The sequence below is a fragment of the Grampus griseus genome (assembly GCF_964374135.1).
Source record: "Grampus griseus genome assembly, chromosome: 3".
Taxonomy (NCBI): Eukaryota; Metazoa; Chordata; class Mammalia; order Artiodactyla; family Delphinidae; genus Grampus; species Grampus griseus.
In genome coordinates, this window is record NC_139019.1 from 59,479,103 (window position 1) to 59,506,322 (window position 27,220).

The 27,220-nt window shown below is 42.4% G+C and overlaps 1 protein-coding gene across 1 annotated transcript in view; it reads left to right on the forward strand.

Annotated features, from left to right (window-relative positions):
- SV2C (synaptic vesicle glycoprotein 2C) overlaps window positions 1–27,220 on the forward strand; it is a gene marked incomplete at both ends in the record, with an annotated part of 178,614 nt that overhangs the window by 46,400 nt on the left and 104,994 nt on the right. Inside the window, one exon of the mRNA XM_082651005.1 lies at window positions 19,724–19,900. Within this exon, the coding sequence (XP_082507131.1) occupies window positions 19,724–19,900 (177 nt within the window). The remainder of the gene's footprint in view (window positions 1–19,723; window positions 19,901–27,220) is intronic.

The window sequence follows — 27,220 nt, forward strand, 5'->3', positions numbered from 1 at the left end:
GGCCAAAAACAAAAGCAGGCAGGCAAAAGAGCAGGAAGTGTAGAAGATTTCATAAAATTTTAGAAATGTTCATGTGTCCCAGATCCTTAAAGAGTAATTAAGTGAAAAGGTATTCCTAAATTTCTCATCTCCTTTTGGAGATGGTGTCATGAAGGCTACTGGAGCTCTCTGACCGATGCCCGGTGCCCGTCCCCAGGTCAGCCCTAGGAGGCGGCTGGTTCTCTCCACACTGTATTTCTTTAGCCATCTTGCTCTCCCAACCACTCGCTTGCTTTCCTGGTGTCCTGAGATGAATATATCTTCCCTCCCTCATCAGCTCTCACCTCTCTCTCCTAAATTACATTCTATTAATAAGTATGCACTGTAAAGTTCAGAGAACAATGATTCTCAACAAATTTTCTCATAAAATATAAAACAATCTCCCTTTTCTGAAAATATGTAGGCTCTGGGGGTTTTAGTAGTTCTGAAAAGATGTTCCAGGGCAGCTCCAGTGATGAATTTAACCCTGAAGAGAAAATCTCCTGCTCTGTTCTTGTCGCTGAGCCTACCCCGAAGACGTCATTGCTTAATTAGTTCTTCTGGTGTAACATACATCTTGAGAAACGCGTTTGATGCTACTGTAGCTGTGGTAAGGACTCTAGCAAGCTTCCCCCTATTTTTCACTATTAATTAATGAACTGTTATTTAAGGTATTGCTGACTTAACGGGGTTCCCATGTCAGGAAGTTCTACTAACAGAGTGAAAGTAAAACATAACAAAATAGAAGCATAGAATACATTTTATTGGACAAGATGGATGAGAACGAACAGTTGTCCCGTCAAACCCTTTAAGGGAGAATTCTGAATGTATGTTAAAAATGAATTAATGTGGGAACATTGGCTGGTTAGTAGGTGGTGAGATTCGGCTAGTGGTTCCATTTAGAAGCATTCCTTTCCCCAGAATTACTATCGCAATATGATGGTTGTCATTCCAATTTACTGGCGTAATAAGATTGGCCCAGATCTCTGTGACTAGTGCACTGTACTTAGCATCTAAATGTGATGTAATTTTCAGAGGAACCTTCTGAGTTGTTGGCTGAAAACTGTGTCAGGGTGGTGACAAACTAGGAATTAGGGGTATTACAAAAGCTTAAGTAGATGTACTTTATCCCAGGCTTGTCAGTTAGGGTTTTGTTTCTAAAGCTGAGAGAACTGCTGGATCAAAGAAGATAGAACAAAACTGATAAGTCCCTCAGTAGCACCAGGGGAATCCATCACCTGTATCAAACGGTTACCTGATGAGCCAAGGTTTGTGTAAATCCTGTGTTGACCGAAGTTTGGCGGTAATAACGTTCTTAATCGGTTCCTTTATGTGGAACCACTTACCAAAGCTACCAGACACTGCTGATGCTGCTTGGAAACCTGTCCTAACAACAATAGCACATAGAGTTTGGGGGGCTTGAGAAAGGTGGTACAAGGTGAATCAGCTTGCCAGGTAGCAAAATAATTTGGCTGGCTACATAAACTAGGCTGGTAGAATAGTGGTGTCGGTTGGTGGAGAAATATTGTGGTTGGTAGGAAAGAAGTGGTTTCCCAAGAGAATCTGAGATGTCCGCTGGAGGGCTGATGGCAGCTGTTAGAAATCAACTGCACCAATCAAAAAATCTACAAACAATAAATGCTGGAAAGAGTGTGGAGAAAAGGGAACCCTCATACACTGTTGGTGGGAATGTGAATTGGTACAGCCACTATGGAGAACAGTATGGAAGTTCCTTGAAAGACTGAAAGTAGAGCTACCATGTGACCTAGCAATTCTGCTCTGGGCATATATCTGGAGAAAACCTTCATTTGAAAGTATCCATGCATCCTGATGTTCATTGCAACGCTATTTACAATAGCCAGGACATGAAAGCAACCTAAATGTCCATCGACAGAGGAATGGATAATGAAGATGTGGTGCATGTATATAATGGAATATTACTCAGCCATAAAAAGGGAAGAAATAGTGCCATTTGCAGAGACATGGATGGACCTGGAGACTGTTGTACGGAGTGAAGTAAGTCAGAAAGAGAAGAACAAGTGTTGTATAATTTCACTTATATGTGGAATCTAGAAAATGGTACAGATAAACTTATTTGCAAAGCAGAAACAGAGTGACAAATGAGAGAACAAACTTATGGATACCAAGGGGGGAATGGAGGGTGGGATGAATTGGGAGATTGGGATTGACATATATACACTACTATGTATAAAATATATAACTAATGAGAACCTACTGTATAGCACAGGGAACTCTACTCAGTGCTCTGTGGTGACCTAAATGGGAAGGAAATCTAAAAAGATATATGTATACATGTAACTGATTCACTTTGCTGTACAGCAGAAACTAACACAACATTGTAAAGCAACTACACTCCAATAAAAATTAATAAAAAAAAAGAAAAGAAAGAAAGAAAGAAAGAAAGGAAGGAAGGAAGGAAGAAAGAAATCAGCTGGACTAGCAGCACGCTGGTCAAAAAACCCTTCTCCACAAAAATGTTGATATGACAGTGAGCCATTATCTCAACCCCGTCTTATGAACTCTGCCTGCCTCTGGTGTTTATGTTGGGGATGGGAGGTAATAATGAAAGAGCAAGGTAATCTCACAATGCACTTGTTCCATTAGGCCTGCCTTTTGTAGCTCTGATGGACTAAGAAACAGAAGAGAGAGAGACCCTGAATCCTCTGTTTGCCATACTGCCCCCCCATCCTCCACCCCTATAGGTCCCCAAGTACAGAGGATGCTGTAGACCAGGGGTCAGCAAACTTTTTCTATGAAGGACCAGATAGTAAATACGCTAGGCTCTTGGGGCCACCTATGGTTTCTGTTACATATTCTTCTTTATTATAACCCTTTTGCAATGTAAAAAAAAAAAGCATTCTTAGGTCACCATTCTTTGCTATACAAAAACATAGTTTGTCCACCCCTGCTGTAGACCTGTACAGCACAAGAGTGCTGTACACTCTTGATTACTAGCGAAAAATAAGTCACCAAATGTGGACGTGGTCTCCTTCCCTGATGAGCTGGGCTGCTCTTTGTTTAGCATCACACCAAGGCCAGAGGCAGGCTGTAGCTGCCTTCTCCATTCTTTCCTGGTCAGCACACATGCTCATACCCTGGTGATTGCTATTGCTGGGAGTATGAGAGTCCTTTGTGTCAGAGCCAGGACACCTGTGTCTTCTACTTGCATCCATGAAACCACTAGGCTAATTTATTAGCTTCCAAGCAAGGTAAAAATCTCACAGTTCTTGAGAAAAGCTGGAAGGAGAGAGAGAGTAGGGAAAGGAGACGTGGGGGCAGGAGATGATACAAGATAAAACATTACAGGGAAGAGAGATGATCCAAATGAAGAGATCATCTTCCATCCCGAGTACATGGCCTCGTTTTTAAGTCTCCAAAGTTTCTATTTTGTCCTTCACAGAATCAGAGCTCTTCCCTGCTGGGTGAAATGAGGGGGAGTCTTTGGCTCCCCCTAGAGGCTAGAGTTTGCCAAGGACAGTTAGGTACCTAAAACATAAATTGTAATCTCCTATTGCCCTTTGTTATAAAGCAAAAGGAAATCTGACCATGACTAGATTTTACTCACATGCCCCAGGGATTAGGTATAATTCAAGTGAAAAGAGAATTTACCCTGTAAAGTACGAGGGAATATATATGTATGTATGTATGCATATATATATATATACACATACATATGAAAAATTGACACTGAATATAATTGTGAATGTTTAGATACTAGTGACAGTCATAATTGTTGAAGTGCAGAGAAAAAATTGGATCTGACACAGAAGGGTTAAATAGTGTTAAAAATTTTCCCCCCACATTCTAGAAAACTTTGCTTGTGGTGTGACCGAGTCCAAACTCATTCTGCTCGCCACATAACAGGCCAATAAATCAGTAGATGAGGTGCCGGGGCAACGAATAACGACTTTATTCAGAAAGCCCAGTGTCTGCGAAGATGGTGGACTAATGTCCTAGAGAACCATCTTACTCAAGTCAGAATTCAGGTGGCTTTTATACTAAAAAGGGGGGGGGGTGTGGTTGGTTGCTGCAGACTTCTTGGTGTTGGAATCCTTTTTTTTTTTTTTGCGGTACGCGGGCCTCTCACTGTTGTGGCCTCTCCCGTTGTGGAGGACAGGCTCTGGACGCGCAGGCTCAGCGGCCATGGCTCACGGGCCTAGCCGCTCCGCGGCATGTGGGATCTTCCCGGACCGGGGCATGGACCCATGTCCCCTGCATTGGCAGGCGGACTCTCAACCACTGCGACACCAGGGAAACCCTGGAATCCTTTGTTCTTGCAGCTGTCCACATAGCTCAGGTCACCATGTTCCTGTAAACCTCCAGCAAGATGAATGTTATACTCTGTTCTGCAACTTTTTGTCTCTATATGAATGGAAAAGTATTATACCCTTAAAGGTCAGCCCCTTGAGAATGGCCTACCTGTATGTTTCAGGCTAAAGGAAACATTCTTACCTCGAAGCAAAAGCAATAGAATACAAAGGTTAAAGTAAAAGAAACAGATCTAATATGGAGTCAGATTTGTTCTTCCCTATTACAGTGGGACTTGATTTGCTGATGGGATACCCTTAACATTAATCCTGAGTGTGCCAAACTTTAGAAAAATGATCTATAATTGTATTTTATATTGCTAAACAATTAAGACATAAGATCTAAAATATACATAACGTATTATTTCAAAAAGCTGAAATTGGAACTTTTAAAATGAAAACTAACCATACAACCCAGAGGTTTAATGAGTCGTTCTCTTTGGGAAACTCAGTGTGTGGGCCACTAAGAGAGACAGAGTTAGAATCAGTAATAAAGGCAATAGTCAAATCCTGTTAGGTTTGTCCGACAGCACCCCTGCACCTTTGTCAGCGTGTCTCCATTGGGACGGGGCGGATCGCAGTTGGGCAGGTGACGGCATTGTCCTAAGTTCTGAATGAGCACGAATGTAGCGCAAAGCCCTCAGATCCCAACATGCAACACGGCTCTGCTTGTCTGCACACACAGCTGTGAGGCTCTAGCCTGGCCCCAAGAAGCAGCTTGTTATTTGTGACAACCCTGTGTGCACGGTGCCCTCTTCCCCTGCACCCACCCGCAGTGAGTCAAAGTTTAATACATTTAGTCTCATTTGTGCTGTGAGATATGTGATCACTGATTTCACGCATTGCAGGGTCTCACGATAGGAAAATGGGAGGGACATGGAGGGTCTCAATTTGGGGGAGGGCGGTCGTGCAGAGAAAACCTGGGTAGTGAATTTGCTACCCAGTTTCCCAAGGAGAGCTGTGGTTCTCTTCCATCCTGCCTCTGAGCTTCATTAATCAGCCACAGTGCGTTGGGCATACTCCAGAGGACATGGAATTTATGTCCTCGTGCTCTTCCCTCTAGGAGCTAATGAATATGCTTTCCTTGGGGAGAAAGTGCTCTCTACCTGTTTCCCTTCCTTGTAGTCATGATCAAGTCTCCCATCTTAGAACCAAATCACCCATGACCACCACCACCCATGAAACACCCTCTTCTTCATTTCTGCTCCCCATTTATTTAATTCCTTCCCCTACTTTTAAAACCCACTCATCAAAACAAAATGAAACAAACCCCCCCCCCCCAAAATCCTTCCTGGAATTTTCTAGAAAAAGATTTGACTGGAAGGCAGAGGGAGAACTTTCTAGCTTGTTTCTGCCCCTGCCCCGCACCCACTGTTTTTAGGGCTGGAATTAAGGGAGGAAAGGAGAATGCCTTAATGGATGTGCTCACTATGTTATTCCTTTGAAATGATTTGCAGCACGAAAAGCATTACTAACAGACCATTCTGATCTTCCTCAAACTGAACGTGGAGAAATAGTTATGATTCTTAATACTGTATTCCTTATAATCTGAGTATCTCAATGAATGAAATGTTTTTAGAAGTGTTTTAGGGAATATGCTACTACAGATATATGTTGTTGTATGACAAACTACCCCAAAACTTAGTGGCTTTAAACAAAACCCATTTTATTATGCCTCACACTTTTGTGGGCTAGGAATTTGGACCGGGCTTGGCTGGCAGACGGACGGTTCTCGAGGGTCCAAGATGGCGGCCATCTTGGCAGGGCTCAGCTGGGACTGTGGAGGATCGCACCTACTTGTGACCTCTCTAGCATGGCATTCTCAGGGGAGTCAGACTTAGATGGTTGCTCAAGGATCCAAGAGCAAGTGTTCTAACGAGCAAGGTCTACACGACCTTTTATGACCCAATATTGGAAGTCACACAGCATCACTTCTGTCATACTCTCTTGGTCAAGTGGTTACCCAGAATCAAGGAGAGGCAACGTAGCCTTCACCTCCTGATGGGAGGAATGTTGAGGAATTTGCAGCCGCCTTGTATAGTCACACGCACAAAGGAGACGGCTCTACTCTGTTCCATGTTAGAAATTCATTTTGTGAGCCACGGCTTAGTAAATTAATTTTCTTCTGTTAGCTGTTTTTCAGAGTGCAGTATGTCCAAAATATTGTTCTCACCATTTGGAGTTTTATACTAGTGGCTCCCAGTCTTTTAGATTTTAAAGTCCAGTTTAAAAAAATTAGGTGGATTGACATAGGGAAACCAACTTTTTATTTTGCTAGGGAAGGTCATTTAAAAAAATAATAATAATGGCAACAACACACACTACTCATTATACTCACTATCACTTCATAAAACAAAAGGCATGTTCACATCAAAATAACTGGAAGGACATATGCTTACTAAATGACCTTCAAGTTGAATAAATTTATCTTTATGAAAAAAGCATACTATTTTCCTTATTTTTCTCATTTCACTATAGGTTGGTGGAAACTTTCTCATGAACTCTGTTCTCTAGATGTGCATCTGGGAATCACTCTTCTAGACAAAATTCTCAAGGGTGCCATTCATCGCATTTTCTTAGGACATTCAAGGTCTTATGGTTAGAATTTCAGATTTACATTAGTTCCATCAATTGCACAGCTGTATCTGAGAGGTACTAGGGTTTGAGTTAAACTGCCTATGTTAAATTCAAATGAAATTAGCTAGGTTTTACTGATTATTTAAAATGTGTCTAGAACAATATAGTCTCATGGAGTTTCAGAATAAGATGCTGTAAGATTTGTTACCTATCAGAGATCAAGTTGCAGATTAGTTCTAGAGGTAAGACTGATGCACATGAAATACTGACAAAAGAATTCAGAATGTGGGTGAGAATATGTAGAAGTTACTCATGAAAACTAAAGTAGTTTGGGGCGTTCTCACAAAGCATGTGGAGGAAAAGTTCAAGGTACAGGATTTGGATGAAAGGCAAGAGGAAGATACTTCAGGTAAAGTTAAGTGGATAAGGGTTCAAAGATAAGAATGACTATGACGCGTTTAGGGGATATTGAGGGATTGGGGGGTAGGTCGATTTTTAACATGCCTTGTCTTAGAGGAGAAAATAAAATGAATTCAACATTCTTTGGGTTTTTTTTCTTGGTTTTGAGACATAATATAATAATTGACTAAAATTCCTACTTTTTTCTTACTCTCAAGTGATCACATTTTTTCCTTCCTAATCTGAGAAGCAGATGGCTAACTGCTCATGCTAAACCCGAATCATTTGTAATCATAACAAGAATAATCAGCCACTAACTAACAGCTTCAGTACTATGGATCAACACCTGACTATCTGGGTGACCTTCCCTGAAACACCCAAGTGTACTTCTGACAGTTTGGGTTGAGGAACCTTTGGGTGATGTTTCATCCCTAATGACGAAATAAATCTCAAGTGTCAAAAAGTGCTGCCCTGAATTCACCTCCGCTTCGCCAGCAGTAATGGACGAGGACCAATATCCATTAGTCCAAGGCCAATCCCGATATGTATTCACTCATCTTCCTGGACTGACAGCTTAGGTACTTGCCTATTTGAGGAAACAAAAGATCATGCTGGAGCATCAGAAATCGACTACTGAATTTTCTCTTTAGATCTTTATTGGAGTCGATTACGATCTAGTCTGGTTTTTATTTTGGTATCTGCCACCTAAACTTAAACCAACAGCAACAAAGAAAATGTACACATAATTTTCCAAGAGAGAGTCTTGGAGGACTTGTGTGATCATTTTCATCAATATTGACGAAGCGCAGTGTGAACTTTGAGTCCATTTTCAGACCTATTTTCCTGCCGTGCACAGTCACATCCCCAGAGCCTAGAAATGGCCTGAGATAAGCTACAGGAGTTTTTCTCTTGCAGGCCTTTCTGTTGCTTAAAATATCAAAAGATGTAACATGGACATCGTTGAAAAATTATTTTCTTGTTCTGTTCGTCTAAAATACCAGTTCCTTTTGGATTTTTATGCTTTATTTGTTCACTGTGCTGATATACAAGAGACATCTCTGAAAAAAATCCTTTTATTGCTTGCAGTTATGCTTAAACTTGAGATTAATAAATTTTTCACAAGCCTGGTTTTCATGGATTTTCTGGAAATAAGACACATGATAAGTACTCTTCTTCCTAAGTAGCCCACTCTTGGTAACAGAAGCCCTCTGCTATTCTCTGTTATGTTTGTGGCTCTGGTTTCAGGGCAATGGTGTCCATATTAGCGTGCTTGATGTTTTTCTTCTGTCACTTTTCACTGCTCTCCTGTGCTGGTGTGTTTGTTCTAGTTTTTCTCCCAGTCCAGCAACGTTGTACCCCTTTGCTCCTGTGATCGGCACTTGTAGTAGCTTCTCCTGCTGCCTCTGTGTCCTCACTGCTTCCCTGCTTTAGTCTCCTGTCCCCTGCTTTCATCATTAGTGCTGCGCTGAGATTGCCCCGTCAGAGACCACTGGTGACCTCTTCCAAGACAAGCCCAGGGCTTTTCTAGGTTCCTGGCACGGCTCCCGGCAAACTTTTGCTCAAAGCAGGGGTCTGCCCACTATAGCCCACAGGCTGAATCTGGCCCTCTGCCTGCTTTTGTCGATAGTTTTATCAGAACACGGCCCTGCCCATTTACTTACATGTTATCTATGGCTGCTTTGGTGCTGTAACATCAGAGTTAAGTAGTTGAAATGAAGCAAGTGGCATGAAAACCCAACTTGGGAACCAACCCATCAGTGGCTCCCCTTGTCTATGTTATTAATTAAAATTGGGATTGACATATATACACTAATATGTATAAAATAGATAACTAATAAGAACCTGCTGTATAAAAAATAAAATTCAAAAAAAATTGTTTTGGCTTGTTATTTGAGGATTTTCTCTATCCAGCTTAATTGTACTTCTCCACACGTCCAACCCAGCCACTTTAACGAGGCTGCTTACCCTGCTCACCTTCCAACCTACTCGTCTTATTTCCCACTCCAGACCTTCCCCAGCGCTGTTGTACATGTCTGAGTGTAAGCAAACATGCCATTCTGCCCATCTCCTTATTCATATTCTTCTTGTGTTTTTTTTGAGGCTCAACTCAAGCCCTGCTTCCTTCATGAACTATTTCCCGATAATCAGCTGTGTTGATCATCGCTTCATGGATTTGCATCTACTGCCCTATTCTGCCCTGTTACACATGATATTGTGAGGGTTACTGATGTGAACTTCTTCCTCACATGTTTAAGACATTGGCCCTGTCACGGCTGCCCCCCTCTTGGACGCCTTCTCTTTATTAATTTTATTGTGATCTGTCCCAAGCCCGACTCCCCAGTGTCGGTTCCCACTCTTCCTTGCCTCACCCCTTAGTTTACAAGAAGTGTGGGCCCTGACTACTAACAGTACTCTGAGCCTTGCCCCTCTTCTCCAAGTCTGCCACGCCCCAGCCTTAGATCAGGCTGCCTTCATTCCTTCCCTGGGCTGCTTCTCAGTGATATTTCAACAGCTGGTTTCTTTCCAGGGCGGGGACCAGGGTGAGGAGAGTGAGGTGCCTAGAGCACAATGTTAAGGAAGCACTCATTCTCAGGGTTGTGCAAATGCAGAGTTAGCGCTTGAGAGTGAGTGCTTCCTTAAATTCTGGCTCAGGGCACCTCAGCACTTGATTGCCTCACCCTGGTTTGGGACTTCCCCTCCCCTCCCCTCCCCTCTCCTCTCTCTTTTCCAGCTGCAGTTTATCCTCCACAGGGCTGCTGAAATGGTCTTTTCAGGTGTGGTTGATGTCCAGTATGTTTTTGAGTTTCCCAAAGGATAAAGGCCAACTCTTTGGGTGGACTTCAACATGTCTTCTGGCCTCATCTCTCCCCACACTCTCCTCTGCACATGAATTCTGCAGTCCATCCATCCTGAACCACCTAGAGGCCCCTTAGTGTGCTGTACTTTGACACACCTTCAGAACTTTGAACTTAATCTTCTTCCCTCCCCTGGAATTTTCCCCTCTTACTTGGAGAATTCTTTTTCATTGTTCAAAACTCAGCATGATCCACCATTACCTTCTATGGGGAGCTTTCCAGATTCCCTGGAATTAATTAAGTCGCTCCTTCCTTTTCCCCCTTAAGCATAATGTACTCACCTTAATTAGAGCATGTGTTTCATTTAATAGTAATTAATTTTTTGCATGTTTTTAATCTCCCAGGAAACCAAAGGTTCAGAGCCCAGGGCTTCATATTAGAATAGTTTGGGGAGTTTTTTTTAAAGTACTGTTGCCCTAAGCCCTACTCCAGAACCAGCATCTCTGGGTGTGGCCCGGGCATCAGTGTTCTTTTCCCTAAAGCTCCCAGATAGTCTCATGTGCAGCCATGGTCTGAAACCACCACACGTGGCTGTGAGCTGCCGAGAGGGAGGGCCTTGTCCCTTCCCTGTTTGCAGACCTCTCCTCCCTCCCCTTTCCGCATAGCATACTAGACGCCTGGCTTTCCGCAGGAGCTCAACTAAGAGCTGTGGAATGAATGATCACCTGCTTCATTGGTTGGCTCAGTGATGGGCTATTGAAGAAAGGGCTCAGTTAATTACCACCTCTCTCCCTTAGCACAGGCCTGGGAGTGGGGGAGGTCGGCGGAGACAGGGATCCCACTGGTGTGGAACTGATGTGTGATATCCGTGGCGCACCACAAAGTGACTCGCTGTAATGCTCTTAATTCCCAAGGCTTGTTTCTTTATTCCTTTTCAAACGAAGGGGGCTATAATTGCCCTTTTAGGGGACTGCAGAGCCATACATGCAAAAATATTTTTTATGCAAAAATATTTAAATATCTCTTTCCCTATCCAGCGGGCACGCTGTATACTGGCCATCTGAGGAAAGATTTTAGAAAATAGATTGGGCTTTCTTTTCAAGACTGTCCTTCTGCCTTTGGCTCATGAATTCAGTGGATGTGTCCTTGGGCCTTCATAGACTGTTTGGTGCCCAGGTGGACTTAAGCAACAAGTGGTAATTAGGTAATTATCCTCGATAGGGCATCACCTGCCTACACAAGCAGCTACATCAGTCTCTGCCTGGACCGACAGACTTAAATGTCAGACTTTCCAAATGTAAAGTCAGAGATGTGCTGTAGGCTGTGCTTGCTATTTATAGTTCCTTCTGGCAAAGGTGAGCTGACTTTTGTTGCAAATGTTCTCTATTGCAAATTAGAGTTTTGGTTTCTTTCATTTGTCCATGTGCCTTTGATATTAGTACTTTCTTTACTTTTATTTGATTTTCCAAAAATCCACAGATGCATTTGAACATGCAATGGCCCTTACCTGTGGCTAGTAAAAATAGTAGTAATTGGAAAAACTCAGGGGTTGGTTTTAGGAGAAGCGTATTGATTATTTACTTAAATAGTTTCAAGTTGCAAAAGAATAAGTCTTTGAGATTTAAAAAATTAGATTACACTTCCAGAGCTGTTTCAGGTGGCTTCTATTCAGAACTTGAGCTGAGGGAGGCCAAGATCTGTCATTTTACTTCTACACCACTCCAGAGCCCCTCCCCTTTTTCCTGTTGCCTGTTTTCCGTCACCATTTTGTTCTCCCCTTTTCTCTCCTTCTGTCACACCAATAGTTAAATTAGTTGTTGTTTCTTTATTGAACAACTGTGTTTCACACAGTGCTTAGTGTTTTAACCCATTTAATCCCTCAAAGACCCTGTGAGGGGGTATTCCTATGAACCCCATTACACAGAGGAGAAAATTGAGGCATAAAGAAATAAAGCAACTTACCCAGGATCAAACAACTAGTAAATGGTAAAGCAAAAATTCATATCTAGTCCGTGTGTTTCAAGAGCCTGGGCTCTTAACTATTTGCTGCTTGATGCAAAGTTCAGAGTGGTAAACAGTAGTGGAATGAAGATGAAGGATATTGCATTTGGTTAAAAAACAACAACAAAAAAGTTTTTCTGCTTCCCCCGTCTCAACCCCTATTGCTTTAATAATGGGTCCACTTCTCAGCACATACAATGGAAGAATCCGATAGAATAAATACTGAGCTTGAGATTTTATGTTATCATTTCTAATTCAAGTACATAATTTGAAAACAGTAAGAAAGAGAAATAGCAAGTTGTAGATAAAGAGGAAGATGCTGCAGCCTTCCTTGAACTGAGTGGGTGCAAGGGCAGGTGGGGAGGCACAGTGGTCCCTGGAATCAGCCTCTTACAAGCTGCAGTGGGGTCTGGCCGAGGGATGGCCACACTCATAGCTCACCATTTTGGGGGTCCAGGAGCAGCGACCATAGGGCAACAGCTGTGAAAGCTTCCACATCAGTGGGTGGGTGGGGAGGATCCATAAGAGGCCAGCAAGGAAGATAGGTCCCCCTTCTCCCCCAGACAGACAGAAGAGAGAGGCTGGTTCAGTTTTATGGGGCTGACCATTACCTACCATTTGACACAGAGGAAGCTGAAAGACTAGCCTGACAGCTTCCACCTAGTTCTAGGGAGACTAGAACTAGTCCTGGATATCTTGGCCCTCATTCCAGGGATTTTTCCAGTACACACTGGGGGAAAAAAGGAATCTCTGAGGAAATGGGGGAAAGGAAGATTGTCAGCGCTGCAATTGATCTTAAGGAGATGCTGTTTTAGTGTTGCCTTTAGTGATAAGATAAACCACTTGGTGGGTAATTGTTGACTCTTCCAGTGGCTATGCAAACCTGATTTCTTTAAGCACAAAGCATGTCTTCAGGGGTCCTCAGAGCAAGGTAGACACCCCATTATGTAATTAAATCCAGACTGGTAATTGGTCAATAAATGGAAAAGTTGGTAAAAGCAGGAAACCATGCAACATAAGTGTAGGGACTTAAGCACTGTGTTTTGACATATGGGCTTGTATTCATTCGACCCTCTTCTAGTGCAGGAGCAAAGATGCCCTTTGAATAGGGAGCTTCAAAACTGAAGTACCCCATTGTCTTTCCCGCATCTCCATAGCCACCATGTGGCTTTGATTTTCAGTTTTAATTTCTTTAATATGCTACCATCTAAGCACAGAATTTTGATCTTTATGATTTTTCTCAGTCTTTTAGAGTTGGGTTACTCACATTTATTTAATAAATTTTATTTAATGTAATTTATTTAATATAATTTAATAAATGTTATTTACCATTTATTTACTATTTATTTAATATACAGATGTTTAAGACATTTATTTAATAAGTGTATTAAGTATTTACTTTTGTAACTCATCTTCCCCGTCTTTTTCTTTTTTTTTCTATAAATTTATTTATTTTTATTTATTTATTTTTGGCTGTGTTGGGTCTTCGTTGCTGAGTGTGGGCTTTCTCTAGTTGGGGCGAGCGGGGGCTAATCTTTATCGCGGTGCACAGGCTTTTCATTGTGGTGGCTTCTCTTGTTGCAGAGCACGGGCTCTAGGAACGCGACCTTCAGTAGTTGTGGCACATGGGCTCAGTAGTTGCGGCTCATGGGCTCTAGATTGCAGGCTCAGTAGTTGTGGTGCATGGGCTTAGCTGCTCCATGGCATGTGGGATCTTCCCGGACCAGGGTTCAAACCCACGTCCCCTGCATTGGAAGGCAGATTCTTAACCACTGCACCACGAGGGAAGTCCCACCCAAGTCTTTCTTATGTTCGTTTTCATAGGAGTAGCTCCCGTTCCTTTCACACTCATATCTCATTATTTATGTGACTGATGTTTAATTGGATACATAACTAATAAGAGCAGAACTCACATAAGCAGGTTGGATATAAGCCCAGTAAGCCTAAAGCGCTTATTGGAAGCAGAGGGAAGATGGTAACTAATTCTCAGTGTGTTTGTGGGAGGGTTGGTTAATCCACTGAGTTGGTTAAGTAAGAATTGGCTAAGTAGGTTTCTACTATGGGTATAACACAAGCTGATGGTAGAAAACCCTATCTTTGGGACAATAAATGCACCTGCCTCTTGTGTAATATCTAAAAAATAATGAGCATGATTTAGGAAATAAATAATTTTTTCTCAATCCTGTGAACATGATAGATGATATTATATTATTCTTTTCAACAGCCATCTCCAGAAGTGTCATTGTTATTCTTAAAGATTTATTTTTGACTTAAAATTTGATTTTAACCTAAGAAAATCCCCTTTTAAAAGGTGAGTGAATTCAGAACACTATCACGGAGTTTTTTTTTTATTGAAAATCAATCTGTAAATAAATGGGATGAATTATAGGATAATGCATTAGCCACGATAACTGAAGTGCTTAAAACAATTTTTTAAAAAACTATTGGCTAAAATTATTAAAAAAAAAATCACTCTATTCTATTTCTTAAAGTTGTTCTGTTTAGTTTAAATGTGGTTTAAAATTCTACGGGGAAAAGATGTGTGCCCCCTTAGGGATTGTCAGAAAGAATCAAAAGCAGCTTAGCAAAGAGACAGAAATGGAAATGTGATATTTGTCAGGGGAAATAAGGGTACGATTAAATAAAATGGAATCAGCTCCCATGTTAGAAAATCCCTTAATGGGGAAGTGATGCTCGAGGCCTCTTTCTGTCTTCTGAGAAACCTGGACCGAGAGGCTGGCTGGCCAAGGGTGTCCTGAGCCCCAGCTGTGGTAGGAGGAGAGTGAGTTTCAGGTCACATTTATTTCTCAAGTCAAGCTCAACTTCCTGACAGCCCAGCTGAATTAAAGTCTTCATTAGATTCATGAAAGAATCTGAGAATCACAGCCTGGCCTCTGTCTGCTCTGGAGGTCTGCCTCTAGCTGGCATAAGGAAAGCAGGTCCTAGGAGAAGCACAGAGTTTCTGCTTGCCCTTAGGAGATCTCCAGCTCATGTAGCGAGATCTTGCTTGTTCTGTGTCTTTGGAATTAAATATTCTGTAGCCTGCATCTCCCCCCCCTCAAATACGTATTAGACAAATACAAACTTTAAGTAAAAAAAAAAAGGGGGGGTGCCGGTTAGAGCACGCTAGCCTAAAAAGTGCTTTCAAATTCTAAAGTGCACACAGATCCCGTGGGAACCTTGTTCAAATGCAGATTCTGAGTCTGTAGGTGGAGTGGAGCCTTAGAGTCTGCATTTCTAGCAAGTTCTCCCCAGGATGCAAGTGCTGCTGGTTCAGGGGTCATACTCTGCGGAATGAGGATCTAGAAGACCTGATTTCAAGTACTGGCTTCTCTCAACCTCAATTTTCCCACCTGTAAAATAAGGAACTTCGGACTAAAATCCTTTTAAATTCTGACCATCAGCAGCATCATGAGGAACAGAGAACAGAGAAGGCTGGTCCATGGTAAGAGCTTATCCCTGCTCTCAGTTTTCAAGGACTCCCTATCACAACATCGTGAAGACAAAATGGAAACATGAAAACAAACGAGGCAGGGATCCAGAGTGTTTCCACTTTTATTCACATCATGACTTTGCCAACATTCAAAGGTTTGGTTTTAATCAGATTACCTGATGAAGAAATGAATTTTCTAATTCAGCTGTTTGTCTCAAATAAACTATTGGGTAGGCTCAGTTCTGTCCATAGCATGCCCAATGGAAGAGTCGAATTACCAATGGTAATCCCATGTAGGCACAAAAGGTTATTATGTTTGGATCTGAAAGGTATTTTTAGCCAGAGTTGAAGTGAGATACAGGTTGATACTGTTTTTTTTCTAAACCTGTCAGTTGTGGAGGAATTTAATACTACCTTGACATGTTTCTTATCCTTCAGAATTCTCTCAGATGTTCCCATCTCAGCAAAGCCTCTTCAGAGGCCACAGTCAGAATTAGTAGCCAACTCCCAGCCCTCTGCTCCTAGTTACACCTCTGTTGGAGCACACGCTTCACAGCTGGGCTCATTCTCTTATGGGCTTGTGTCTCCCTCCCTGAATTATGAGCTCCTTAAGCCGTCTTGATGGAGCAGAACGGGAGTTCAGGGACTTGGAGCCCAGGTTCCTGAGTGCAGTGTTCTGTCCTGATCGTGTGTCCCCAGGAGGCCATGGAAGGTTCTGCCCCGCTCTGTATTGGCCCTGTGCAGTGGGGCTGTGGGACGTGTTGTGTGAAATAATGGGTTTGAAACTGTTTCGCTTCTCTCCTGGCTTAGAGTAGGCATCAGACGAAGGTTTGCTAACTTTTCCCTTCCCTAAGGTCAGGGATCATGATTTATAAATCCCTGTATTTCTAGCACTTCAGGAAAAGTCATGCATAGCGGGTGCTCAATAAATTCTTCAAAATTGAATTTAATAGACTTTCTTTTTAGGGAGATTGGGTGTATTTATTTTAGGCATGGAAATAATAGCGATGGGAGAAATAACTGTTTGGTTTTCCCCTATTCGCTGATGGTGAATGCTTTTCTGAAACATATGAAATGTATTTTGAAGAAGTAATTAAAATTGTGACGGAGATTTATTTCTGGTTTGCTTAGTTTAGAAATCCTAAACACAAGAAGGGAAAAGATAAACACTGCATAGGAAAAGAGAAACTATATTTAACAGGCAATTCCTGTAGGGTATCCATTTTTATATATGTATAAGCTTTCTGGAAGAATTAGAAAAAATTTTGACAATAGTTCCCTTTGAGAAGAGGATCAAGGTGGGGGAGAAGACTTTTATTTTCATTTTATACATTTCTACGTGGCTTGAATTATTGGCTATGTAGGCGTATTTGGGAGATATATATATATATATATATATATATATATATATATATATATATACACACTCACACACACACACACACACACACACACACACACACCCCTATCACACCTATGGGGGAATTGAATGATGGGCCATTTTTATTTTACTCTTTTATATATTAAAACTCTTCATAAGTATTATCTTTAAATTTTATTTTCAAGTGGCTTAAGTACAAGGTGCTAATAATAAATGAGGGTTTTCTGCCCCTTGTCAAGCCACTAAGCCATCTCCAACACAGGAGTCAAGGGCAAGCTCAGCTCTCTCAGCCTTTACTACCTCTGAGGTTTAAGAAGCTCCCGGGGTGGGGCTGTGTCCTCATGCTACTGCTGGGTGAGGGAAAGGTGGCATCCAGTTATGAGCCCTTAAAGTGCTGGAATCATCACTTCGTAAAGCTCTGACCTGGCTTAGCAATGACACGGCTGCAGGTGACTGCCCGGAAGAAGGCGATGACAGGATACGGAGACCTGCCCAGCAGGAGCATCATCCCTCCTGCACCAGAAGAGCAGGGGAGTTACGGTACCTCCTTTGGAACATAGCGCAGGAGGCTCTTCTTTCTAGCAAGCAATTGGATGTTCATTTTTGCTCTGGCACCACCCAGCTGTTTGCAGCATCAACTCTCTTACCTCCCCGACCGAGAGTCGGGAATGTGTCCATCTGGAATATCTGAGAATGAATAACGCATCCCTTGCCACGTGCTCAGGGAGGACAAAGCAGCATTTCCCCCTAGTTCCCGTCTATCATTTTCTGCCACCCCAGACTTAACTCTTAATTCTGTGAGGGTGGTGCCCAGGGAGAAGGCACCTCAGAGACATTTGAGGCACTGCTTTCAATTTTAGATGTTACTGCCACATAGGAGCCTGGACAAACTGGGATGTTTTCACAGGAGGGCAGCCAGGATGGCTAAAGGAGCGATAAGCACATTGTACAAAGAGCTGCTGTCGGACTGGGATGTAGTTGCCACTCACTTTTCTGTGGTCAAATCATTAACTGCCGTATACCTCAGCTTCCCTACCGACGAACTGTGCTCCCGGAGTATTAACCTCAAAGGGTGGTCGTGATGTTAATTCATGCAAACGTTTAGAACTGGCAAGGGTTCCGCAAGTGCTAGGGACCATTTTTTGTTCCTGGGGCTGGAGCTACAAGGAAGATTCCCGTCTTTTGACGACAGAAGCCACGGGCCACTCCTGATGGATGGAGCTCACTTTCTGATTTGTAGGCATTTTTAAAGACAGACATTATCATAAAGCAGCTTAGCTACTGATTATTCTTCTGACAGTCGTGAGTGGCAAACTCAAGCCTCTTAGGCTATAAATAAGAGCTATGCTGCATATGCATGTCCCTGAGTGAATCTGTCTGCTTTGGGGATTCCTTTGCCTTGTGCTGATACATTCTTTAAATTATCTTCCGGGCATGCATTGGGCCTCATGCTGTGAGTAATCTCTTTATTGAGAAGGATGGTCTGTGTATGGTCGTCAGCCCCATAGTACAGAGAAAAATATGCCACCCCCAGCCAGGCAAAGGATGACCACCCACCTCTTTGCAGTACCCTACCCCAGTCTAAATAAAAAAGAGCTTCTGTTTCGTCTTATTGTATAATTGCTCCAACATTCGCCATTCACTGTAGCTGTCTATACTGGGCTATCTGCAAAGCAGCATCTGCAGACTTTGCCAAATGTTCTCCTTCTGGGTCTCATATTAATTCATTAACTCTGTTAAGCAAACGATTTCTGGTGAATGTTTAAGTAGAATATTTCCCTAACTAATCGAAAGCAATCATTAAGGCACTGTTTTTTAGCTTGTGACTCAGATGCTGCTGAGTATCTTGAACGTGCCTTTGAGAAGGGACTAGTCAAATGGTGCTTTGGTGAAGCAAAGGAAAAAGTAGAAATGGATTAAAATATGGCAGCTTTTTTATTTTATTTTATTTTATTTGCGGTACGCGGGCCTCTCACTGTTGCGGCCTCTCCCGCTGCGGAGCACAGGCTCCGGACGCGCAGGCTCAGCGGCCATGGCTCACGGGCCCAGCCGCTCCGCGGCATGTGGGATCCTCCCAGACCGGGGCACGAGCCCCTGTCCTCTGCATCGGCAGGCGGACTCTCAACCACTGCGCCACCAGGGAAGCCCTATGGCAGCTTTTTCAAAGCCAAACTTTCATTTATTAATTGTACCATTTCCCCTAGACATTGCACACCCTTTTAGAAACCTCCCGGAAGTAACATTTGCCATACCTAATATTATTTCATGCTGCAGAAGATTCTGGACAGAGCTTACGAGGGCTTGGTTTTTTAGAAGAAGCAAGTGAATTAGAAAATTCACCTGTATACTCAGTGATGCCAAGAGGGACACTGAGGGGGATCCACTTTGACCCGGGAGCCCTTGACTCAGTCTCCAATCTTGGCCTTGTTGCGGCGCTAAGCTGGGCATTCGGACCGAAGGTGACACAGCCATGAGCCAAACTGCAGGACTGTTCTGTGTGGAGACTCCTCCTTACGCTTGCCCACTGGGTACCCATCCCCACAAGGCTGGTGAGAATGTGACTGTTTCGTCTTTTGCCCTTGCCACTGGCCGTGGCAGCCAAAGGTAGCCCACAGAGCTTGCTTTCCAACTTGAAAGCTGATCCGTGTGTCCTGAAGGATCTGTTATTAAAGGAATTTTTTTCCCACGTAAAATTCTGGAATGTATCTTGTCCCGTGTTCACTTGCTGTTACATGTGTCTCTTACTCCCGGTCTCTGATGTGTTTCTTTGTTTTCTGTGTGTTGCAGGCAGCATAGTGTACCTCGGGATGATGGTGGGGGCATTCTTCTGGGGAGGACTGGCAGACAAAGTGGGAAGGAAGCAGTCTCTTCTGATTTGCATGTCTATCAACGGATTCTTTGCCTTCCTTTCTTCATTTGTCCAAGGTTATGGCTTCTTTCTCTTCTGTCGCTTACTTTCTGGATTCGGGTAAGGATTTTCTTCTTCATATTTTATAGTAATGTGTTTATTCTGCATAAAAACATAATGTGCATGCTTTCTAGAGGTCCTCATTACCAAGAAATTATCCCTTAATGCATCTCCTTTCCCATCTTTGTGTCAGCCTTAGGAGCCCATAATGCTGGTTCTTAGAAATATAATTATCAACCTTTAAATCCAGAAGAGAAGGGAACACACATCTTTGTTCCCGTGGCTGATTCTTTTAATGTTTTATGTCTAGGAAATGGGTATTGTTTTCAAAGGAATGCTGTTTCTATGGCAGTGAGCATTCATAAATATATGTGTTTTTCTTCTGAAAATTTAATTTAAGCAAGAAATAGCTCTGGTCCTATATGTTATGAACAAATTAAAGTTTCAAACCATTCAAGTATGCTCTTAAATCCAGCATGAGCGTGTCTCAAGTAAATGTTGTTTTATTGATCTATGTTAACAGCATATTTAACTAGGTAGGAAGCCTGCTTCTTGAGATGCAATAGGTTCTTTTTGTAAATTCCTGACTTTTGTTGAATTAACAGGCGTTGTGCTATTGCCAAGTGCAATGGCATAGTATAGTTAATTATGTAGTTATTTTTGTTAAAGAACTCGAAGCACTTATTACTAAACTAAGTGAATCCACAGCTTAGGAAAACGCAGTAGCTCAATTAGGAGATCCAAGAAACTCTGCTTTGATAAGAAAATAATAGTGAAAATATAAAATTTCTGATTCACGTCTGAGTACTTTGTTTTCATTAGAGACTTTCTTTCTGAGGGGTCTAGCATAAGATGAATCTATAGGAGTAATATAAAGTGAAATAAAAGTGCATGAAGAAAGGGCAGGAGGCAGTGCTGGGTTATGAATTTGAGAAGCAGATCAGTTATGGTGGTTGATGGTGGCGGTACCCACACAGCAAAGCACAGTTCTGCCTAAAGAGAAGATCAGAAAACTGCAGCCCATCTCTCCTAATTACATATAGTAGTACTTTAAATCAGAGCTAAGATTAGTAGGAATATAAGGCATCAAAGGGAAAGACTGTATAAGTGGGTTATTTCAAGAGTACAGAGATTTCCCCGTGCAGACCAATGGGTCACTTTTTTAATTCATTCAAAACATTGTTACTTTTTTATATCATTTTCTGCTACAAGATTTGTGCACATATTGAGATTGGAAGATTAGCCACAGATTTTTCTGATGTTCTTTTTTTGTCTTCTTATAGCCTCTCCTGTGCTACATTCTACACACAGTGAGCACTTTGCAAATACGTGACTAAGTTGCACAAATTTCAGGCGATTTCCTTAGAGTGAGGACACTCCAGTAAACCAAGAGAGTTGGAAAGTTTGGGAAAGAGTGATAATATTTTTTCCTTGGAGAAAAATGATCAGAATCAATAATTTGCTTTGTATTGATGGGGAAAGAGGGCTTTTCCTTAACAGAGGGGACCTTTGGCGCGCAGGGCTCTGTGTGAGACTGGCTACGTACGTCATCCTTGGGGAGGTATTTAGATCATGGATTCAAGGAGCTGCCCCACATCTAATGCTGATTGAATTGAGATACCTGAGGAAGAACAGGTGTTATTTGGGGCTCTTTGTTTTCAACCCTTCTCAGGGTCCACAGCATAAGACATTCTTGCTACCAGAAAAGCTTCCTTTCGCTTTCTTTTACTTACATACTACCACTAGCCTGTCAGGAGAAGACTAATAGCCTAAGTTCTGAACTTTCCAGTCCTTTCCATTCACAATCTTATCCAGGAAATGCCGATGATGTCCACAGACTCAAAAGTCCCCAACTGTGGTCAAATTATTATGGCAATTTTAATTGCCAATCTGGATGATGACATGGTCAGCCCAGTTGACTGCAGAGAAAAGGAACATTCTGGTGGCTGCAAAATACTGCAAACTAAGGGACTGTCCAGAAGCCAGTTCAAGGGCAGTACAGAGGCAGAGACTGCTTGAGTATATTCATGACATCATCCTCTTCTCTGTTGCAGACAAATCATTCTTCAGCCAGCAGCTCAGGGCTACAGACCCCTAAATAAGATGATTTACACGGCAAAGCGCAGACTGTGTATTGCTGACTCAGCTAGGCTCTGTAAATTGTGCTACCAGAGGCTAATGCACTGTGTGCCTTTGCAAAGCTGGCACAGGATTGGGAGTCCAGAAACCCAAGTCCACCCTCTCCCTGCCCTTTACTGTGAGACCTTGGGAAAGTCCCTCCGGCTCTCCAACCTGCTTCTTTTGGAGAAGAGAGATAATCGTACTTCACATCCTACCTTGGAGTATGAGGATCAAGTGAGATAATGTGTTAAAGTACAGGGTAGGGAAGGAAATTCGGGATAATGTCTAGAAACATCCCCCCACCCCCACCCCGTTTGGCATTCCTGCTCTTTCTTTGTTCTTCCTCCCGTTCATTCAGCTAAGCTATCCTGTGCTCCTTGCCTCAGAGTGACAGCAGAGGGAGAGGGGAAAAGAGGCCTCTTTCTGACTTTGCAATTTCAAGTCTCGCCCAAGAAGGAAACAGAAAAGACTAATCATGGGCAAAGACTTGGGAGGAAACAGGCGACTCAAATGGAGCATCCCTGCTTTCCAGAATAGACGGAGATGCCCTAGGCTGGGGGTGGGACTGAGGGGAGCGACGTGAGCTTACTCACCAAAACACCCAGAACCTTGTGGGATCCAGCAGCTGAGGAGGCCTGAGAAATGCAGTTGTTAAGGGAAATGAAGAAAGTGATCCCTCTTCCTTGGCGGAATTTCTGGGTCTTGTTACCTACTTGTAACATGTGGAGTGCTACCCTGATGACAGAGGGGTTTTCTCAACAGCTAGGGTGCATCTGGACACCCTGTCTGTGAATCTCAGGGAAGTCTCAGCTGAGTCTCTATTTTCTCCAATCCCATTCCAATTCAACTCAAAAAAACAGTTTCACACCTGCTCTACCCCTGGAACCACCGGGGACCTTTCACGGATATAGATGAGACCTGGCCCCCAGATGCTTCCCATCTGGTTGTAGAGGGAAGACACAGAGAGCCCTCCCATTCTCCACCTGCTAAGAACTCATCAGTGCCCTAAGAGAGGCAGCAGCAAGGGGCGTGGGAGGCTCACAGAAGAAGGAGAAAACAATGGCAAAATTGTGAATGAAAAACCATTTTCTACTTGAAGGTTCTTCTTGTTTTTAAAGGCATGTACTGTTTAAACCCTTTTTACACCCATCACTTATGCACTGAGTACATAAGCAGCTGAAGTTTGACACAGTCCCTTTTTATTTAAACATTCGTAATTAAAACTCAAGCCAAAGAATTAAGACTTTGATCCTGGAGACCTTAAATAAGGGATCTTGACATACATACACTAGCAAATGTAAAATCGATAGCTAGTGGGAAGCCGCCGCATAGCACAGGGAGATCAGCTCCGTGCTTTGTGACCACCTAGAGGGGTGGGATAGGGAGAGTGGGAGGGAGACACAAGAGGGAGGGGATATGGGGATATATGTAGGCGTATAGCTGATTCACTTTGTCATACAGCAGAAACTAACACACCACTGTAAAGCAATTAGATTCCAATAAAGATGTTTAAAAAAAAAGCTATATGGAAAAAGTCAAACTTTCCCACAAAAATAAATTAATAAATAAGAGATCTTGTTATTTCTGTTTACTAGGCAGCTCCCTCCATCCACATCTGATCTGGTTTTGAATTAAGGAAAACTAGATGACCAAGGAAATAAGGTTTTAGAATGTCGGGAATTTTTCTGTCATGAGCCTCTGGTGCTCAGACCCTGCACCGCTCCACACGTTTCCCAGGAGTGTCAATCTTGCCATCCTTTCTGCTTCATAGGATCTTCTCCCTGAGCCCTCAGCACTCACGACCTCAGACAGGCCATCCTGAGACCACCCCTCCCAGTGACTCTCACCACAGTCCCTTGGTATGTCTTCTTGGTAGCACTGATTGATGACCCCAAATATTTGCTTGTGTATTTATTTCTTTCCTCCACCAGCATGTGAATTCCAAGAGGGCAGAGATTGACAAGATAGGTATGTCTGCTCTTTACTGCTTAATTGCTCAAGGCAAGGTGGGCGAGGTTACTGTAAGGGACACCAGTCAGGACAGCAGTGGAATAGTCTGACCGGCACAGACCTTCAGCCACGGTGTTCCTAGAAATGAAATAGATAGGAAATTTACTAAAGTCTTACTTGATCTATATAAGGGGAAGAGTTCTAGATCAAGTGACCAAAAGTTTAATTTGCATCATGAAAACAGAAAGGCATGGCCCCTCAGGCAATTCCCGGACTTGAGCCCACTTCCAGACCCAGAACCCCTTGAATGAAGGGGAGATGGGGTCTCCTGGTGGACGGACCCTGGTACATTGCTGAAAGTTTATACTGCTCATCTTTCTCCCAGCCTTCCCCAAAAGGACCTATAGCCTTTTACCAGGGTAACTGCATGAGGAAAAAGGAAATCCTCAGACTTTTCAGGGCTTACTAGGCACTGGCTCCGAACTGACATTAATTCCAGGAAACTCAAAATGTCACTGTGGTCCACTAGTCAGGGTAGGGACTTACGGAGGTCAGGTTATCAATGGAGTTTGAGCTCAGGTCCATCGCACAGTGGGTCCAGTAGGGACCCCAGGATGGTTATTTCCCAGTTCCAGAATGCATACTTGGAATAGACAAAGCAACTGACAGAATCTCCACGTTGGTATAGCGCCTGTCCACCAGTTCCACACACTGGGCATTTCAGAGGAGGAAGAGAATTTCTGGGTCCCAGTGCAAACCCTTCATTATATAGATTAAGGTTCAGTGATGGAACCAGGAATGACACAGCCAGGACTTCAGTTGCGATGAAGTCCTTTGAACTAGCCACTCTGTAAACAAGTAAACTGTGCATTCTGAATCCAAAGTTAAAACGCCTTTGTGTTGATTTTCTGCAAATGCCACAGGCTTCCCCTTGCTCTATGTTATTTTGTTGCTGAGGCATCATTAGCAGCACTGTGTTCTACTCCTGTTCTGCATATAAAGGAGCCTGGAAGGAGCTCTTGTTTTAGCCTGAGGTCTACCTGGGTTTGTGATAGATGTGCTTTCGTCTTAATTCACCACACTAAGTCATGAGTGTATTTTCTTAGAAACATAAATATGTCCAGCTGCCATATTCTGTGTGACTTTAAATATTCATTCAGCACAAAGAATGATTTTCCTGCCGGGGACAGCAGTGTTTTGTGGGAACGAGGAGCAGGGCATCACCAATTATTTATCTGTCTCTCACTTTCCTAAGTGAATCTCACACCAGGGAACAGACATTTCCCTCTCCTCTTTTGTTACAGAAAATTAGAAAGATGGGAAATGGAGTTGACACCGTTGATTCATTTTCATTTGCCCAGAATTAAATTATTTGCTTCCAGTCACTGTTAGTTATGGGAATGATAATGCTTCAGATGCCAGGCAATGTCAGAGTTAGGAGCGTCTCACTGAAGGCCTGGCACTGCTAAGCATAAAGGTCAGGAGAAAAATACACCAGCAACAGAAATTAAAATGAAATGTCAGTGTCTGTGTATGGTAGGAGAATGAACAGTCATTTCTCCGTCTGCAAATGGGGCCTCATAAACGCATAGTTCATAGCTGCTTGCAATATCCATCCATTAACCAATATCCATCCATTATTATAAAATTATAATAACCAGAATACCTTGACTTTGTACAGATGATCACCACTAACTGGAATTCTTCAAAGTGTTTTATATGTAGAAGCTCATTTATTTCCACAACATTTTTTTAATAATTAGGTATGCAAAAATATGCTGCCTTTTTAAAATTAGAATGACTTTCACATGTTCAGTAAACCCCCAGGTCTTCTGAGTTTTAGTCTAATTCTAAACTGTAAGGTTTTACTTCCTCATCGTATGGGAAAAATGCAGACCCATTTAAAATTTTTCAACTTTTAAAATGTGTTTTATAAACACCTGTATAGGACTTGCCCTATGAGATGCTGTGTTACACACTTTGTAAATATTGACTCATTTAAACCTCATGGTGACCCTATGAGGAAGATACTATTTATTCCATCCATTTTATAGATGAGGAAGTTGAGGCACAGAGAGGTTAGGTAACTGTCCAAGGGCACACAGTAAGTGGTATAGTCATATCATACCCAGGCAGTCTACCTCCACGCTCATAACCACCAGGCTGTGCTGTCTCAGATTCAATGAGAAATGACTGTGATTTCCTAACACACAATGTCTGATACTTGATAGACACTGAATAAACATTTTGAGCAGATCAGTTCAAGAAGGTTTCTGACCCAAAGAATCGGAATGGAAAGACCTTTTTCAATATGGAAGATGAGGCAACAAACTAAATTATCTTTAATCCAAAAATAATAGCAAACCCAAATTGTAAACAGTGGATCACAGTAGGCCTGTGTTGGCAAACAGGCCATACATAGCCACCGAGCACTTGAAATGTGACCAAATTTAGATGTGTTGTAAGTACAAAATACATAGCACTGGATTTCAGAGACTTAATACATACAAAAGAATGAACTGGGAGATTGGGATTGACATATATACACTATTGATACTATGTATAAAATAGATAACTAGTGAGAACCTACTGTATAGCACAGGGAACTCTACTCAACGCTCTGTGGTGACCTAAATGGGAAGGAAATCCAAAAAAGAGGGGATACATGTATACGTACTGCTGATTCACTTTGCTGTACAGTAGAAACTAACACAATATTGTAAAGCAACTATACCCCAATAAAATTTTTTTTAAAAATATATAAAGAATGTAAAATCTCATTAATAATTTTTATATTGATTACATGTTAAAATGATAATAGTTGGATACATTGGGTTAAGTGAATATATATTAAAAGGAACTATACCTGATTTTTTGCTTTAATTTCTTTTCTAGAAAATTAAAAATTTTATACGTGCCTCACATGGTATTTCTATTGAAAGGCACTGTCTTGGGCAATGCCTTTTATGAGAATTTCCAACAACTGTTGACCTTTTGGACACACTTTATTTCCCATTATACCCTTTGGCAAAAGAACTGTTGATCCCAAGAGAGAAAGAAGTAACAGAGGAAAAGATCTCCCAGACTCATAATTTATAATTGTGAAAATTAGCCTCGTGCACTTTTTAGAATTGACTCTGTGAGCTCCTTGAGGGTGGGAATGTGTGTTCTTCATGCCTGTACCTCCAGCAACAGGTGATGTGCTTGGCCCAGAATTTGGCTGGGTGAGGGGCTTCATAGGGGGATGATGGATGGATGGGTAAATGGCAGGTGGGTGGGAGGGTGAGAGGAGGAATGAATGACTAGATA